The 17,750-nt window shown below is 43.3% G+C and overlaps 1 protein-coding gene across 1 annotated transcript in view; it reads right to left on the bottom strand.

The window, feature by feature from the left end:
* Positions 1-287: 287 nt before the first annotated feature.
* pus10 (pseudouridine synthase 10) overlaps positions 288-17,750 on the bottom strand; it is a 27,187-nt gene continuing 9,724 nt past the window's right edge. Inside the window, exons 6-19 of the mRNA XM_039819062.1 lie at positions 17,154-17,188; positions 15,785-15,899; positions 15,534-15,595; positions 15,263-15,308; positions 15,017-15,081; positions 14,854-14,939; positions 12,197-12,322; positions 9,746-9,802; positions 8,687-8,763; positions 7,333-7,388; positions 7,129-7,246; positions 5,674-5,816; positions 4,836-4,935; positions 288-721 (exon numbers count right to left, since the gene is read on the bottom strand). Coding sequence (XP_039674996.1) covers positions 683-721; positions 4,836-4,935; positions 5,674-5,816; positions 7,129-7,246; positions 7,333-7,388; positions 8,687-8,763; positions 9,746-9,802; positions 12,197-12,322; positions 14,854-14,939; positions 15,017-15,081; positions 15,263-15,308; positions 15,534-15,595; positions 15,785-15,899; positions 17,154-17,188 — 1,125 coding nt within the window. The 3' untranslated portion in view covers positions 288-682. The remainder of the gene's footprint in view (positions 722-4,835; positions 4,936-5,673; positions 5,817-7,128; positions 7,247-7,332; positions 7,389-8,686; positions 8,764-9,745; positions 9,803-12,196; positions 12,323-14,853; positions 14,940-15,016; positions 15,082-15,262; positions 15,309-15,533; positions 15,596-15,784; positions 15,900-17,153; positions 17,189-17,750) is intronic.

Below are 17,750 nucleotides of genomic sequence, written 5' to 3'. Positions count from 1 at the left end.
TTTACAGTGTGTTCAGGGGACAGACAGCTAGCAGATAGTGAGGAGATATTTTTTACAGTGTGTTCAGGGGACAGACAGCTAGCAGATAGTGAGGAGATGTTTTTACAGTGTGTTCAGGGGACAGACAGCTAGCAGATAGTGAGGAGATGTTTTTTACAGTGTGTTCAGGGGACAGGCAGCTAGCAGATAGTGAGGAGATGTTTTTTACAGTGTGTGAAGAGACAGCTAGTGAAGAGATGTTTGCTGTATGTGACAAAAAAAAAAAAAGTAGCCTAAAACATGCGTGGTATCGCTTAGAGCACCTTTAATAATCACATTTCAGAAAACTTAACACAACAAAATAATTGTCTCAGTGTCCGTAATCAACTGAAACTAATGACAACAGAACATAGCCACTAGAAAGTGCTATTAAACATTTTCTGCGATACAACTGAAGATACAGTCCAGGACCTGAACGTAAAGAGAGCCGGCTTCACAACGCAGCCGGCAGGACCGGGTGACGCAGGTTTCCTCTTCGCCTCCATGCGGCGTTTTACACAGTCGTGTTTTCGGTCTCAGAAAGACCCTGAACCGTGCTCCGTGGGTTCGGTGTAGCGCTCCCGACCCCGAACACCAGCTCGCTCTCATGGAGATCGAACCTGTGGCCTCTCAGAAAACAGGACGAGGCCGGCAGCGGTGGCGTTCACTCCTGTATGGACGGAGGCCAGTCCACGTCGACAGACTGAGAGGAAACACACACACACACACACACACACACACACACACACACACACACACACACACACACACACACACACACACACACACACACACACACACACACACACACACACACACACACACACACAGCGTTCAACAAAGAGCACATTTAAAGTACAGTAAGTGATGGTAATCTAATACAGTTTCTGTCAAATTCAGCAAATATAGTCGCACAGCCATGTAGCCTGTAGCTCTAGCTCTCTATTTTCTGTGTGCGCTGAAAGAACAAATCTGTATTTGTTAAAAGGTATTGTGGAGGATTTTCTTTTTCCGGGTGGATCATCAAGACTATTGGTCCTCCTAGTTGTCAATCATTCTGGCGCTATGTTTACGTAAGGCCGTGGTACGTGCTCGTCCCTAGGGTAGTTTTCGCTTTCTGCGCATGAATACTTTCAGGTGTGTATGTGTGGTGAGCTACGAGTGTCTATGAAAGGTACGACAAGAAGAGAAAGGCCTCTGAAGAAAGAAACAAGACCGGAGTGTTTTTGGGAGAATGTTTCACACGCTGGCGTGCGCTAAAAGCTCAGGTTGGGCTCTCCACTGATGCCTCAGTCGCCAAGTTTCTACTCGACAGGTAAAGTTTGGCGTGCTATTTGGAGAAATCCATTTAAAATCACTGCTAGTGAAAGTTGATGTAAGCTATGATTAGCGATGCTAGCCCTGGCACAAGTCACGCACCGCACAGTCACGGTAAACATCTCAATTTGTGAAAAAGTGCAAATCTCCTTTCTGAAAGTAGCTTGTATGAGCCATGCCGACAGCAACTTGTAAACAGTGCACTCTCGTGCACACGTTTAATAGGCGTTCCCTCTCGGGAGCAGGTAGAGTGTTGCGCATGTGCATTTTTTCAAAAAGTGGAGAGGGCGGATCTTTTCTAAAATTCGGGAAAATCCTCCACTATACCTTTTAAATATCAACCATCTTTGTGCAGAATCGCTTACTGCACCTTTAAAGTGCTTTACAACTTTGGTAGTTTTCAACCTGGACCCTATTTTCCCGTGTTTCTGTGTCTAAGGCTACGTTCACACCGTAAGTCTTAATGCTAAATTCAGATTTCTTTTGCTCAGATCTGATTTTTTGGTTTGGCTGTTCACATGACCTTTTAAAATGTGGCCTATATCAGATTCCAGTGTGAACTGTTGTGCGGTTTCGAACTGACCCGCATGCACAAAAGACCAATAACGATGACATCAGACGCAGCACGCTGTTGCACTAAAGTCAGGGAGGTTATGGAGGAAGTCAGCATTTTCTGCTTTTATTTCAAAATGTTTGTGTAATGGCAGCTGTAACATTAATGAGCATACACTAACTAGGTCTAACACCTCCCTCTCCCTCTTGCTCCATCACTGTTCTCCATGTTGTAGCCTAGTCCAGTTTTTAATGTTACTGTCTGTGTCTCACCGGAGCAGAATTGTGACAAATGTAATCAAATCCACCTCGTTCGTTCACACTGCGGACGCATTGGAAACAAAAAAAGAAAATCAGACCTAGGTCTGATTCAGGACCACATATGGAAGTGGTCTAAATCTGATTTGGAAAAAAATCAGATCCGGGCTAGATCTGAAGAATTCTGACCTGCTCACTTGACCCCAAAAACTTATTTGGGGCACTTTTGCCTGCAGTCTGAACGTAGTACCTAAGTGACTGATGGGAACTACATTTTTTTAAATAAACTTCCAGTCCAGTATTAAGCGAGACCGCTGTAGCCGGCAGCGGTGAAACAAGCGGCGATGTAACCATTCGCAGCATTTGTGCACCGCCAATTTCCGTCCACTAAAAGTGCTGTTGTTGCTGACAATGTTTAGTTTAACATGAAACAGCCCCGAAATCACCATCACCAAACCCACCAGACTCCATGTAAATAATCAGGACTTTTAGCGTGTATAGAGCCAGCATATCTCCACCAGACTCCATGTAAATAATCAGGACTTTTAGCGTGTATAGAGCCAGCATATTTCCACCAGACTCCATGTAAATAATCAGGACTTTTAGCGTGTATAGAGCCAGCATATCTCCACCAGACTCCATGTAAATAATCAGGACTTTTAAGTGTATAGAGCCAGCATATCTCCACCAGACTCCATGTAAATAATCAGGACTTTTAGCGTGTATAGAGCCAGCATATCTCCACCAGACTCCATGTAAATAATCAGGACTTTTAGCGTGTATAGAGCCAGCATATCTCCACCAGACTCCATGTAAATAATCAGGACTTTTTAGCGTGTATAGAGCCAGCATATTTCCACCAGACTCCATGTAAATAATCAGGACTTTTAGCGTGTATAGAGCCAGCATATCTCCACCAGACTCCATGTAAATAATCAGGACTTTTAGCGTGTATAGAGCCTGCATTTCTCCACCAGACTCCATGTAAATAATCAGGACTTTTAGCGTGTATAGAGCCAGCATATCTCCACCAGACTCCATGTAAATAATCAGGACTTTTAGCGTGTATAGAGCCAGCATATCTCCACCAGACTCCATGTAAATAATCAGGACTTTTAGCGTGTATAGAGCCTGCATTTCTCCACCAGACTCCATGTAAATAATCAGGACTTTTAGCGGGTATAGAGCCAGCATATCTCCACCAGATTCCATATAAATAATCAGGACTTTTAGCGTGTATAGAGCCAGCATATCTCCACCAGACTCCATGTAAATAATCAGGACTTTTAGCGTGTATAGAGCCAGCATATCTCCACCAGACTCCATGTAAATAATCAGGACTTTTAGCGTGTATAGAGCCAGCATATTTCCACCAGACTCCATGTAAATAATCAGGACTTTTAGCGTGTATAGAGCCAGCATATTTCCACCAGACTCCATGTAAATAATCAGGACTTTTAGCGTGTATAGAGCCAGCATATTTCCACCAGACTCCATGTAAATAATCAGGACTTTTAGCGTGTATAGAGCCAGCATATCTCCACCAGACTCCATGGAAATAATCAGGACTTTTAGCGTGTATAGAGCCAGCATATCTCCACCAGACTCCATGTAAATAATCAGGACTTTTAGCGTGTATAGAGCCAGCATATTTCCACCAGACTCCATGTAAATAATCAGGACTTTTAGCGTGTATAGAGCCAGCATATCTCCACCAGACTCCATGTAAATAATCAGGACTTTTAGCGTGTATAGAGCCAGCATATCTCCACCAGACTCCATGTAAATAATCAGGACTTTTAGCGTGTATAGAGCCAGCATATCTCCACATGTAAATGGGTGAATTAAGGGTTTATTTCAACCAAACCAGAGTGGTGATTGTTGGAACAGTGGAAAGATGAACCAAGACGGCTTTTGGTAGTTTTATTTAGTTTCTGTCCACTTTGAATGAAGTGCGTTTTTTACGATGATAAAATGACTTGTTTATTTAAATGGAGTCTGGTGGAATTTGACGAAGGCAATTTCGGGGCTGTTTCATGTTCAATATAAAAGAGACCCTCTGCTGCAAGGGATCAGCCCTGTGGTCCCACAGCCCAATGGTCCCACAGCCCAATGGTCCCACAGCCCAATGGTCCTACACCCCTATGTTCCCACAGCCCTATGGTCCCACAGCCCTATGGTCCTACACCCCTATGTTCCCACAGCCCAATGGTCCCACAGCCCAATGGTCCTACACCCCTATGTTCCCACAGCCCAATGGTCCCACACCCCTATGGTCCCACAGCCCAAAGGTCCCACAGCCCAATGGTCCCACAGCCCAATGGTCCTACAGCCCAATGGTCCCACAGCCCAATGGTCCTACAGCCCAATGGTCCCACAGCCCAATGGTCCTACAGCCCAATGGTCCCACAGCCCAATGGTCCTACAGCCCAATGGTCCCACAGCCCAATGGTCCCACATTTCTAAGATTTTTCTTAAAATTAGGCCCTGTGTTAGGGTTCTAAATGTGGGAAATATGGGAACATAGAGCCTAATTTTGAAAAGAAATCTTAGAAATGTGGGAACATAGGCACGCTCCCTGCTGCAGTATGTATTTTCAGTCTTTTCCAGCATGTATCATCTAAATAGTAGAGATTTTATAATGTCTGAATGGATGATAATCTCAGATTTGATCGTTTTTTTGGTCTCACCTCCACGTCGAGCTCCAGGATGTCTGTGTCCGTCTTCAGCAGCACGCACAGGTTGGGCTTGGTGCGACCAAAGTCTCCGTGGACAAACTCTTTGATGTAACTGGCGAGCTGACGTTCAGGAGCGAAGCGTTGACATGTGACGGCATCAAACATTTAACATTTCAGGCCAGAGATATTCAACAGTAGGTCCGGGACCCCTAGGGGTTCCTCAGAGTTAGTGCAGTGTTTTGAAAGTTTATTTTTTTTTCAAAAATTCAAAAGTCCCTACTCTGTCTCTCTGTCAGCTTAGGGGTCCCTTGGCCTAAAAGCAGGGGTCTAACCCTTGGGTTGTCTTTGGGGGCTAATTTGACCCGTTTTCAAAATTTCTATCTCAGAAATATGGGTTTCTTTTTAACTACCTAGTTTTTTTCAGCCGTTTTCCCCTGTTGCCATGGGAACTTTTTTTTTTCTCTTTTTCATCAAACCGCAGTTTTTGCAAGTTCCCACAATTTCATCGCATAAAACTGCATAAATATCCCGCATATTCCATCGCATTTTTTAAGAAAAGGTGCCGCATGATCAAGGATTTTTGCCCCACAACAATCACAAAAAAACTTTCTTTTTCTGGAAGGACAACAACAACAAAAACGCCAAAAATGTCGGAAAAAAGAGACAAAGACGCCAGAAAAAGTGTTGATTTTCAGTTCTGACCAGCACAGGGGTTTAACAGCCCTGCTTTAGACATTTTAAATAAAGGGGGATGAGAGTATATATCCAGCTGTTCCTCGTCCCTGGTTTGTAAACAAACATCGTGACTGGGTCTACGTGATGATATCTAATAATACTATATGCAGGATACGTGCCGGCCTGCGTCTTCAGCCCCAGGTAGAAGTGATGGGAGTCCAGGAAGCGGGTGTTCATACTGTGGACCACGCGCTGGCGAACGGCCAGCGCCCGGCGGTGCAAGACCCTCAGAGGGGTCTTCTGGTCCAGGGTCAGATCCTGACGGGAGGAGCAGCAGCAGCAGCAGCAGCAACAACAACAACAGCAGAGAGTTTATTTTAGATTTTAATCTTCATCCGGTCAATAAGAGCTTCCACACTTGTCGTACAACTGATTATAACACAAACTCAGATTCACCAACCTTAAACTCAGCGCCTGGAGTCACAATACCAGCCTTTTAATAGCTTTAAAATTCTGCTGCGACAGTAAGCGCTAAGACTAAGAGCAGAAGGAGAGCACACGTGACGCCTATTTTAAAATCTTTTATTTTAAAATCTTTTAAAATAGGAAAAGGGTTTCCTTGCGATTTTTTTAATTCTTTTATTAGTTTAAAGCCTCGCACCACACTACATCTCCCAAATGCTTTTAGTAGAAGTTGTTGACGTATTTTTTCCAACATTTGACTTTTTTTTTTTAATGCTTTTTTCCGTTCTTTTTATTTTTTTACTTTGACGCAAAACTGACTTTGGACAAGTAGAATTATTTTGGCGTGTGATTGTGAGCGCGTATGTGCGTGTCTGTCTGTGTGTGCCTGCGGCGTGCGTGCATGTGTGCGTGCCGTGTTTGCGTGTGGTGTGTGCGTACGGTGTGTGTGTGTGTCTGGGTGTGGGTGCTGTGTGTGCGTGCGGTGTGTGTGCCTGCGGCGTGTGTGCGTGCGGTGTGTGTGCCTGCAGCGTGCGTGTGTCTGCTTGGTGTGCATGCATTTTGTGCATGTGTATGTGTGCGTGCAGGGTTTGCGTGTGTCTGTGTGTGTGTGTATGTTTGTGTGTGGTCCTGCGGTTTGTGTTCCTGCTGCGTGTGTGCGTGTGCGTGGTGTGTGTGCATGGTGTGTATGTGGTTTGTGTTGTTATTGTGTGGCGTGGTGTGTGTGTTGTTGTGTTTGTGTGGTCCTGCGGTGTGTGTAGCGTGGTGTGCGTGTGTGGTCCTGCGTTATTGTGGCGTGGTTGTTGTTGTTGTGTGTTGTTTTTGTGGTCCTGCGTGGTATTGTCGTGGTGGTATATGTATGATGCGTGGTGTGTGTATGTGTATTAGTGTGTGTGCGGCGTGGTGTGTTATTGGTGTTGTTATTGGTGTGTGGTGTGTGTTGTGGTGGCGTGGTGTATTGTGTGTGCGTGGTGTGTGTGTTATTATTGTTATTGGTGTGTGTGGTGTGTGTGGTGTTTGGTGTTGTTGGTGTGTGGTTGTTGGTGTGTGTGTGTGTGTGTGTTGTGTGTGTTGTTTTTGTGGTTGTTGTTTTTGGTGTGTGTGTGTGTGTGTGTGTGTGTGTGTGTGTGTGTGTGTGTGTGTGTGTGTGTGTGTGTGCTGTAGGGACCTTGATGTGGTCGATGAAGGCGATGTCTTCACTCTGAATGGGTTTCTGGGTCCAGACGAGCGCCGTGTACGTCTTGGTTTTCTCCTCCTCTCCCTCCTTCATCCGACTCATGGCCTCCCTGCACGTTAGTTCAGTTTTTACTTATAGAAATAGATATTTAATAACGCAGCTGCAGTTATGTTTCACAGCTTCAGACCCTCTCACCTGGAAACAATCTGCAGGTCTCTCACTCGGATTTTGTCCGAAGACTCGTTGATGGTCTAAAACGCACAACAAAAACAGAGTTAGTGACACGAGGACAGAAACGCTGCAGCTCTGGCAGCTCCAACACTTCTGTCCAGAGTAAAATATCTCAGAAACTACCAGGGAAATCTGCAGCGGCTATTCATGCTTCCCAAAAGGAAGAGTCAGAGTATTTCATCCAATCACATGCTTCGAAAGAGCTCAGACATCAGGAGGGAGCTCGGAGAAGAGCCGACGCTCAAGAGCCAGTTCAGGTGGGTCAGGCATCCATCGCCTGTCCGTCGGAGGCGTTTTCTTGGCATGTTTAGCTGGTACGACCCAGTCAGAACCCGCTGGAGAGATTATATTATAATAGTAATAACTTGTTTTAATTATGGCCGCCTTTCACGTCACCTTACTAGGGAAGCGTGATGCATTCATTCAACCCTCGCGTCAAATTTGACCCGTTTTCTAAGTTTTTAACATCAGGAATATGGGTTTTGGATGTACGCTGTACGGAACCCTATACAACATTTAAAAAAATTAATAATAATAAATTATTATTTCCATTAAATTTGGGGTCTTTCTATTTAATTTCATAGCATTTGAAAAAGAATGTTTAAATGGTTTCAAAGCTGTATCTTTGACTAAACTTTGACAGTCTGTGATCCGCTCAACATCCTCTGATCTTAACTCATAGTCCAAATAATTCATAATTTCTGCCTTTTTTTATTATTATTATTATTAACTAAAAAATTTGCTAAAATGTCGTATAAAATTAGCTTTATTGACCATGAATTTAAAGAAGCGTTGAGAAAAACGTTTCAAAAAGCATTAACAGCATCGAAAAAAAGTGCCAAAAAAAAGTTCTTTTTCAATTTTGACCCAGAAAGACAACAAGGACTTGGTTGACTTAGGGTTAAAGCAGGGCCGTTTTTACGAGTTATGATTCAGAAAAACTGAAATTTAAAAAAATAAAAAAACAGGAAACAGCTGTGTTGTGTGAAGCTTTCTTCAGGCTAGCCTACATAGCCTACTTTGGTTTGGGGTTGACACTTTTGCAAGGCACCATATCCGTGTCACATTCTCATAAAGGGCTGAGCCCCCCCTCCCCCAAAGGTCTGATCCTAGAAGCTGGAAAACATCTGGATGGATGCATGAAAGATATCCACCTTCTCAAAATCTTTATGGCTGCAAGTAAAACTATTCAAACACGGCCAAATTCTGGCTGCGATGGTTGAGATATGTTGCTCAGGAACAGATCAGTGAAGTGTTTTAGAAGCAGGTTGCGAGGAGGAGGAGGATCAAGTTTTGGGAGTGAGTTGATGAAGAAGACCTCTTGCAGCTGCTTCATCTCCACTCGGCTGAGTCGGGACCGGTGAGGGTTCAGCAGCTCCATCGCAAACGGACGACCTGCCAATCAGGAAGAACACGACAACACTGAAAAAGCAGGGTTTTCTTAACAAAAACTAGACGACTTTTCTCAGATCTAACGCCTGTAGTTGGTGCCCAGCTTCTTCAGCAAGTTTTTACTTTAAGCTTTTATTATTTATTCATGTATTACCTGCTCTACCTCTTCCAACGTTTTAGACACAGATGTTGAAAATTACAAAATTGCATCTGAGCTCCGATTATTCAATACTGCCATGGTATTCTCTCCCTCTACTTTGTGGAATATGCAGGTTATTAACTGCATATGGACCACCAAAAAAAACAAAAACTGGCAGACTTTGGGGTTCAGAGGTGCAACTGATTGTTTCGAGTGTGAGTGTGTGTGTGTGTGTGTGTGTGTGTGTAGCTAGGTGGAACGAGGCAGAGAATACCATTGCAGTATTGAATAATTGGAGCTGATTTCTGATCCTCTGAATAAAAATAGAAAATTGGAAAAACAAGTAAAAGATCCAATTTTTTAATTTGACAAGGCAGAAAAAAAATGAAAAATTGGATATTGGAACCCATTTTTCTGTTTTTCCAAATGTCTGTTTGTGCTTAGAAAATTGAACTGATAAGCGTTACACTGACTGTAAACAACCCACTTTTTATTATCATAAAACATATTTTCTAACTGTATCCCCCCCCCCCCCTTTTTTTTTGCGATGAACATGTTTAGGGTCAAGCGCCAAAGACAAACAATTGAAATGATAATTAAAATATTTAGTCCGACCAATAATCACTTCTATAATTACAATTTGGCACATCTAAACTAAATCAACAGCTCCCAGTCACAGGCCTTAAGACCTTAGCTAAAGTCAGCAATTAATTGCGCTTAAACAAAGAAACCGCAATTATGTTAAAAAAATTAAATTTGAAAATTTGACAAACTATGTAATAATTGTTACAGGCCTAAGTCTTCCACAAACCTAGGGAAAACACTGAAGAGACATTTGTGGCTCACCGTTTCCAAGAGTCCGGACGTCCACGTCCTCCCGGCCAGACGAGGAGAAATTAAACTCTGCGACAGAAGAAGAAAATGATCACGATGCGTTCGACGCTGTTCTGAGCCATCCAGTCGTCAGATCAGCGGTACTCGTTGCGTGGCTCGCCAAGCTTTAATTTGTGGCTCGCATGGCAACAAATAACACGGTGATATGATCATGCAGTCAATACAGATATTTCATAAAAACATTAAGAACAAACAGCGCTCTAACATAACCCTAAGTCTGCTCTATTACAAATCATTTAGTAGATTTAAAAAATACCTAAAAACAGTGGCATTACAAGATGTACATATATAGAAGAGGACATTAGCCGCTTTCCGACCGGAGGGATTTTTGCAGTTCCTAGAACATAACGTTCCTAGAACCCTTTTTTTCTCGTACTTTGGACCAATTTGGGGATTTTTAAGTTCCTCTGGCTGCAGTAACTCTTTCAGCTCCTACTTCAGGTCAGGGTCTTTTCTCTGTTCCCTTCCCAGCATCGGGACCTACAGGTCAACCAGGGTCTGCTTTCCGGTACAGACAGACCAACAACGGGACAATTTTAACAGTTTTCCCCATTTTATTCATCACTAAATTCACTTCTGACAACGTTTTAGGAGAGAAATTAACCGTTTAGATTTCGATAATATAGGCAGTCTTGCGAAAATTTATGCCGAAATGACAATTTTCTTCAAAGTTTTCGGAGATGAGAAGCTCCATGAAGTGAGGCGACAGCCAGCAGGCGTCTGCCCCGGCCACACACACACACACACACACACACACACACACACACACACACACACACACACACACACACACACACACACACACACACACACACACACACACACACACACCTCTTCGGGAGACCTGTTTAAATTATAATATATACAAATATGCTATATACATTAGATTTGGTATTTAGTTAATACTTTTTTGTGCATTTGTTTTCTGATTTTAACGCTATAGAGACCGTTGCCGTGGTTGCGTCCCTCCCTAACCCCTCCTATTAGTCCCTAAGGCCACTTGACCAGTGTGAATGCAAATGGAAAAAACGGTTTTGGGGGAAGAGTAGTTAGTAGATCTGCTTAGAAGTGGACTTTTCCTAGAACTACGTTCCTGTAACTACTTGGTCAGAAAGAGGTTATTAGCTTAAGTGCTAAGAGGTATGAATGTTGATGGTAATTGTCAATTGTATGTTCATTTAAGAAAACATGTTATAGATAACAAAGAGGCGTTGTTTACTTCATAGGCTGTGTTCCTGTGTTATTACACTATCTGGGTAGCATGACAGTGATATATAACCAAAATATGTATTCTGGGATTCTTTAAAAACTTTATTTGTTCAAAAAGTTATTTACAATTTAAAATTTGCCTGAAAGACACAATTATATTGTTAATTGAAAGGATTGCCTAGACAATAAATCAGCAGGTGTCTTTGCTAGTTTAAAACCAACGCATTTGTGAATTTCCCCATCCACGCGGTTTAAATAGCAAATGCATGGGCCATGGGCGTGCTGTTCTTACAGGGAGGTGTGTTCAGGTGCATTCTGGGCGTGCTGGTCTTACAGGGAGGTGTTTTCAGGTGCATTCTGGGCATGCTGGTCTTACAGGGAGGTGTGTTCAGGTGCATTCTGGGCGTGCTGGTCTTACAGGGAGGTGTGTTCAGGTGCATTCTGGGCATGCTGGTCTTACAGGGAGGTGTGTTCAGGTGCATTCTGGGCATGCTGGTCTTACAGGGAGGTGTGTTCAGGTGCATTCTGGGCGTGCTGGTCTTACAGGGAGGTGTGTTCAGGTGCATTCTGGGCGTGCTGGTTTTACAGGGAGGTGTGTTCAGGTGCATTCTGGGAGTATTGCTATCTTGAGGCAGCAGGAAGTGATCGCGCCATTGACCAACAAAAACCTGGTCTAAAGTCAATAACGCAGCATTTCATTGTTATTTTAACAGAGCATTAGTAAAATGCTCCTATTGGCTCGTGCACAGCGCGCGCACACTATGCTTGTCTCACACACACACACACACACACACACACACACACACACACACACACACACACACACACACACACACACACACACACACACACACACACACACACACACACACACACGCGCAGAAGATTACAAATAAAAATATTAGGGTGCAAATCCTCCATCATAACAGCAATGCTCCAAGGTCCAAACGCGCCTGGCTTTTAAAGGGAATGGGAGATGATCTCTGATTGGTTGATTGCATGTTACGCCCAAAACACACCTCTGATTAATGAAGACACTAAGGACAACCCTTTAGGACCAGGCGCCCGGCGCACGGACCCTTTTTTTTTTCACCACAGCAAAAGTGGATTTGGACACGCCCTAAAGACACCTGCGCCAGGCGCTTCATGCCGTGCGCCCAGATCGTTAAAACAGGGCCCTTAGTGTGGACGCACCGTCGGCTCTGAAGGAAGACAGGAGGGGCGCTGCGATCAGCTCCTCCACCGACGACTCCATCCTCCGCTCGCCGTCGATCACCCAGGGGGTCTGAGGAAGGCTGCGGCAGAACTTGTTGTACCTGCCTGGACAACAGGAAGAACATCAGGACGCAAAAAAATACAGTTAGAAAATATGTTTTATGATAATAAAAAGGGGGTTGTTTACAGTCAGTGTAACGCTTATCAGTTCACAGAACAGGCAGGTAGCTGGTTCCAGTAATCCTACTGCTCCGAATAAGTGACAAAATAACTCCAACATGTTCCTATTTACATGTTGTGATTTGTAGAGTCACAGTGTGTACAAAAAAACAACGTAACATGAGACACAGCCATCTTCTAACCGTAACCGGGAACTATATTCTCAGGTGGAAGAATATAGTACTTGGGCGGAGTGATATGCCTGTCTGAGAATATAGTTTTGTTTAATGTCAGAAGAGGGCTGTGTCTCATGTTACGTTGTTTTTTGTACACGCTGTGACTCTACAAATCACAACATGTAAATAGGAACATGTTGGTGTTATTTTGTCATTTATTTGGAGCAGTAGGCTAGTTGGAACCATTCACCTGCAGGATCTGTGCTAGGCTAAGCTAATGCTGGAGCCGTCAGACAGCGTTACAGCACGCACTGAGATGAGAAGGGTTACGGTGAATAAGCTAAAGTCCCAATAAGTCGGCGTGTTCCTTTAAACCACTAAATGTGAAAACATGTTTTCTTTTGATGGGCTGCCCCACCCCCCTCTCAGTCGATTAGTCTGCGTTTTGCTCCAAGTCGGCTAAGATTTCTTCAGTTGTTTAGTCATCTTTTAATGCTTTTTTCGTGCTGAATGATTTATTTCCCCAGAAACCTCTGAGCACATCTCTGGTAAACACGAAATTTAAAGTACGATTCTTCTGCACGATTCTTTGTGGAGAAACTCAGTTTTACAGACCTGTCGATTAAATCAACTTTTCGATTAGTCGACAAAATCATATGAGCTTAAAATAAAACTTTTTTGATCACCCGCCAACAGGGCTAGTATCGGGTAAAGTGAAGTTACCAGCCAATCAGATTTTCCACGAGCCAATTTTCACTTCTTTTCCCCTCCTCTTTTATCTTCAGTGTCACCTGCCTTATCTCTTCTGCTCTTCTACGCGTTTGTTTTTTTCCTAACTAACTTTTCTTTCATTTCAGCTCCTCTGGTTTCTTTCGCGACTAAGTTGTTCATGGGAAATGTAAGATTAGTACTACATACAGTGTTGCCAGATAAAGATTACGTTTCCAAGACAAGCGCACACAAAACCTGCCCACATTTCTTAGCGGAAAACAGACCCAATCGTAGCCTGGATGCCAGCTGAACTTAGCCCCGCCCACAACATTTGAGGTTGTGGAAGTTCGGTCTGGACTTGATCCATTGTGGAGCAACTATGCTCCAACCAGAGCTGTTCGGACCAATCAAATTGTCAGGGGGCGGGCTTTATACGATGATGGACAGATGATCGACAGTAACGTAATCAACCAAAGTAAACCAAAGAGCGCTTGGGTTGAATTAGTTTACAACAAAGACGGCTGCCGCTGGAGAACTGAGATGTGTAGATTCGGCCACGGCGTCTGTTATAGAAGATATCGACAGCGCGTTCATTTTAAAAGAGGAACAGAGAACCGCGATCGAGGCATTTGTCGATCGGAAAGATGTTTTTGCCGTCCTTCCTAAGGTATTCGGCAACGTCACATACTCCGTTGCTCTGATTGGTTGTAGGTCTAACCAATTGAGTGTAGAGGCATTTTCTTTCCTGGTTCGGTTGAAACGCCCCATAATCACAGCCCAGTGGAGCAGCATCAGACTCAGATTCAGGGTGTCAATTCAAAGCCCTGCATAAGTGTTAGTCGGCTAAGAACTGCTTTAGTCATGGACAGCCCTAAGTTTTTGTGTCTCATATATATATATATATATATATATATATATATATATATATATATTTTTATTTATATTATATATACTGTATATATATATCCTTAACACCAGATACTGACTGGTTTTCGTCGGATCCCCAATACAGTAAAACTGCAAATGTTAGCGTGGCCTTTTATTGTGTCCAGCCTAAGGCACACCTGTGCAATAATCCTGCTGTCTAATCAGCATCTTGACACACCTGTGAGGTGGATGGATTATCTCGGCAAAGGAGAAGTGCCCACTAACACAGATTTGAGTTCAGCTCATGAGAAATGGGGGCAAAAACAGAAGTGTTGCGTTTATAATTTTGTTCAGTATATATATATATATATATATATATATATATATATATATATATATATATATATATATCCCTTATTGTGGTCCTTGCGGGTCCCAGTGACCCGAGGACAACACAAGGATTATGTACTTCCCTTTACTTTGTTGAGAATTGCTCTCTAAACCCTGTTTCTTGTAAATAGTAAGTAAAGTTTATTTCTAGAACACATTTAAACACAGTTTAAGCTGAAAAAAGAATGGTGTGTATTAACCTTGTTTGAGAGCAATTCTCAACAAAGTAAACGGAGTACATAATCCTTGTGTTGTCCTTCGGTCACTGGGACCGAAGAAAAACCAAGGTTATATATATATATATATATATATATATATATATATATATAGTACCTGCTACGAAGACAGACGCGTGGAGACACTGGACGTCCTGAGGGCTGCAGCTGCTGGTCGGCTGCGCTGGTGGTGAAGCGTAATGTCTGGAAAGAAACCAACAATAATCAGTTCAAACAGCACTTTATTAGGTAAAGAACTGAGATATGAACATTATGCTTACTTTAGGAATTTGGCATCAGATATCTTTTCCAGAGCTTTGACCACGGCCATCCTGGTGAACACCGACTGCACAAAGAGACCAAAGACGTACTCAGCTTTTATTTGTCCTATTATATATATATATATATATATATATATATATATATATATAGGTCTCAAACTAGCAAAGACACTTGCATCGGGTGCTAGACAGGGCTTCCTTCTGATCGTAAAGTCTCCTGAACACTTTCCCTCCGAGCTTCCTCACCTGTTTGTTCTTGGTGGGTTTGAAGCAGTCGGCGCACGTCGATGCCCTGCGAGGAGGACAGAACATCATTTGGTTTCAGTCTCGTTCATACTCATCTGGTTCCTGTCTCACCTTAAAGAATAATCACGCCCGAGGCTGACAGAAATATCTAGGACATCAATTGTTTGACTTGCGTACTACTGATAAAGGTGATGATCCATAAATGTAACATCTAAAGTCAGAAACGTAACATCACAGCGTTCTCTAGATCTCCAGGGATGTTCGGACTTACAGGAAGTGGCAGTCGGCGTCCGTCTCCGGGTGAGTGAACCCCACACCGACCTCGAACGGACTCTGGAAAAACCAAAACAAAGTGTGGAAAAGTATATCGTTTTAAAAAAAAGGCCAGAGGGAGAAAAATAGAAATGAAATGCTTTTAAATCCCAAGACTGGCTCTGAAAATGCAAAACTGAGAAAGGAGACGCTTAAAAAGCTCAGTTTGTAAATTATTGTAGACATTTTATTTCCCCTTTTCTTGCTTACCCTGGTAACCACGGCAACGCCCCCCAGCTCCTTGGCGACCAGGCCCTGCATGACCCACTTAAAGGCCTCCTTCACCTGGATGATGTCGTCTTTGTCGACCGCCATGCTCTTCTCTCTGAGTGAGCGAACAACAGTTAATACTTATAGCTTCACACACACACACACACACACACACACACACACACACACACACACACACACACACACACACACACACACACACACACACACACACACACACACACACACACACACACACACACACACACACACACACACACACACTTTGTGGAACAGCTGACTGTTTGCTCATTCCCTCCAGTCTCTTTTCTTTCTCTCTTTCTCCGTGAAATGAAGTTGGCTTCAAGTGCGCTTGGAAATGTTGACATCTATTAACAATCTGAAAACAATAATTGTGAAATATAAAGTCTATGTGTGCTACATTTTGGGAGACGTCACTAGGGGCGGAAATCACCAGAGGCGATTTTAAACGTATTGCAATATTCTGCTAGCCTAGAAATCTAGACGACCCTGGCTGCAAATTGCATTTGGGTCAGTCTAGCAACTCTAGTCAGGCCAATCACATCGTGTATAGAGTCGCGTGAATTCCCTGCTACTTGAAAACAAAGAAGATGGCTGCTGCTGCTGCTGCTGCTGCTGCTGCTGCTGCTGCTGCTGGCGAACAGCAGTCTTTGGCCGCGACTCTGGAAGACTTGGAGTTAAAGCTTTTCTTTGAGAAAAGAACGGCACTGAAGTCATTCTTAAAAAAGGAAGATGTGTTCGGAGTTTTGACGAAGAGATACGGCAAAAGTTTAATCTATCAGCTAGCGTTGCTCTGGTTGGTTGTAGCGCTATCCTATTGCGTGCAGAGGGGAATTTGAAAGACAACCGTTTATCCCGCCCCTCGGATTGAGCCCTGCCAATGGGGTGTTCTGCGATATATTGCAATATTATTTATTTATTTAGTTGATTAACTTAAAAGGATGTCCCTTAAGGAAAACTTTGTCAACATCTGTTTTGTCTAAAAAGATAAATTTCAGTTTGTTAAAGCAGACTGAAAAAAAAAGCAACCACAAAGTTAATTTCTCATCTGCAATTTATATATTTAAAGAGCGATACTTGGCGTCTGTGTATTGATAAAGTATCGCCACAGGAAATACCGCGATACTATGCTGTATCGATTATTTCCCGCCACCACCAGACGTGCACAAATGGGCCATTTAAGTGACGCTTCCGCCTGAACCCTGAAGCAAAATGGATGGATCCCTTTTTTCTCGGGTCTGGGTGGGCCCTAACTTGTGATTCCACGTGACGTCTGAGTGATGTGACAGACGTTTGAAATGCAGGAGACAAGACAACATGAATTTACCTCATTTCCTTCTTTACATGAAGCCAACAGGAGTGCTGCGGGATAAAAGAAATAAAAAAAAAACACCCATTAACGAACACAATAAGGACATGATAATGAGACCGCAACTAAACTTTCCAAGGCGCGCGCACACACACACACATACACACACAAATGCACACAGACAGACACACACACAAATGCCCACGCGCATACAGACAGACACACACACACAAACACAAATGCACACGCGCACACAGACACACACAAACACAAATGCACACACACAAATGCACAAACAGAGACAGACACACACACACACACAAATGCACATGTGCACACAGACACACACACAAATGCACAAACACAGACAGACACACACACACACAAATGCACATGTGCACACAGACACACACGCGCGCACACAGACAGACACAAACACACAAATGCACACGCTCACACAGACACACAAACAAATGCACAAACACAGACAGACACACACAGACACACACACTCAAACACAGATGCACAAGCGCACACAGACACACACACAAATGCACAAACACATACAGACACAGACGCACACACACAAATGCACATGTATTGCACACAACGCAA

Source organism: Perca fluviatilis, chromosome 1 (assembly GCF_010015445.1).
Source record: "Perca fluviatilis chromosome 1, GENO_Pfluv_1.0, whole genome shotgun sequence".
Lineage (NCBI taxonomy): Eukaryota > Metazoa > Chordata > Actinopteri > Perciformes > Percidae > Perca > Perca fluviatilis.
The sequence above is the reverse complement of the archived record's forward strand: the minus strand, read 5'-3'. Positions and strand labels throughout refer to the sequence as shown.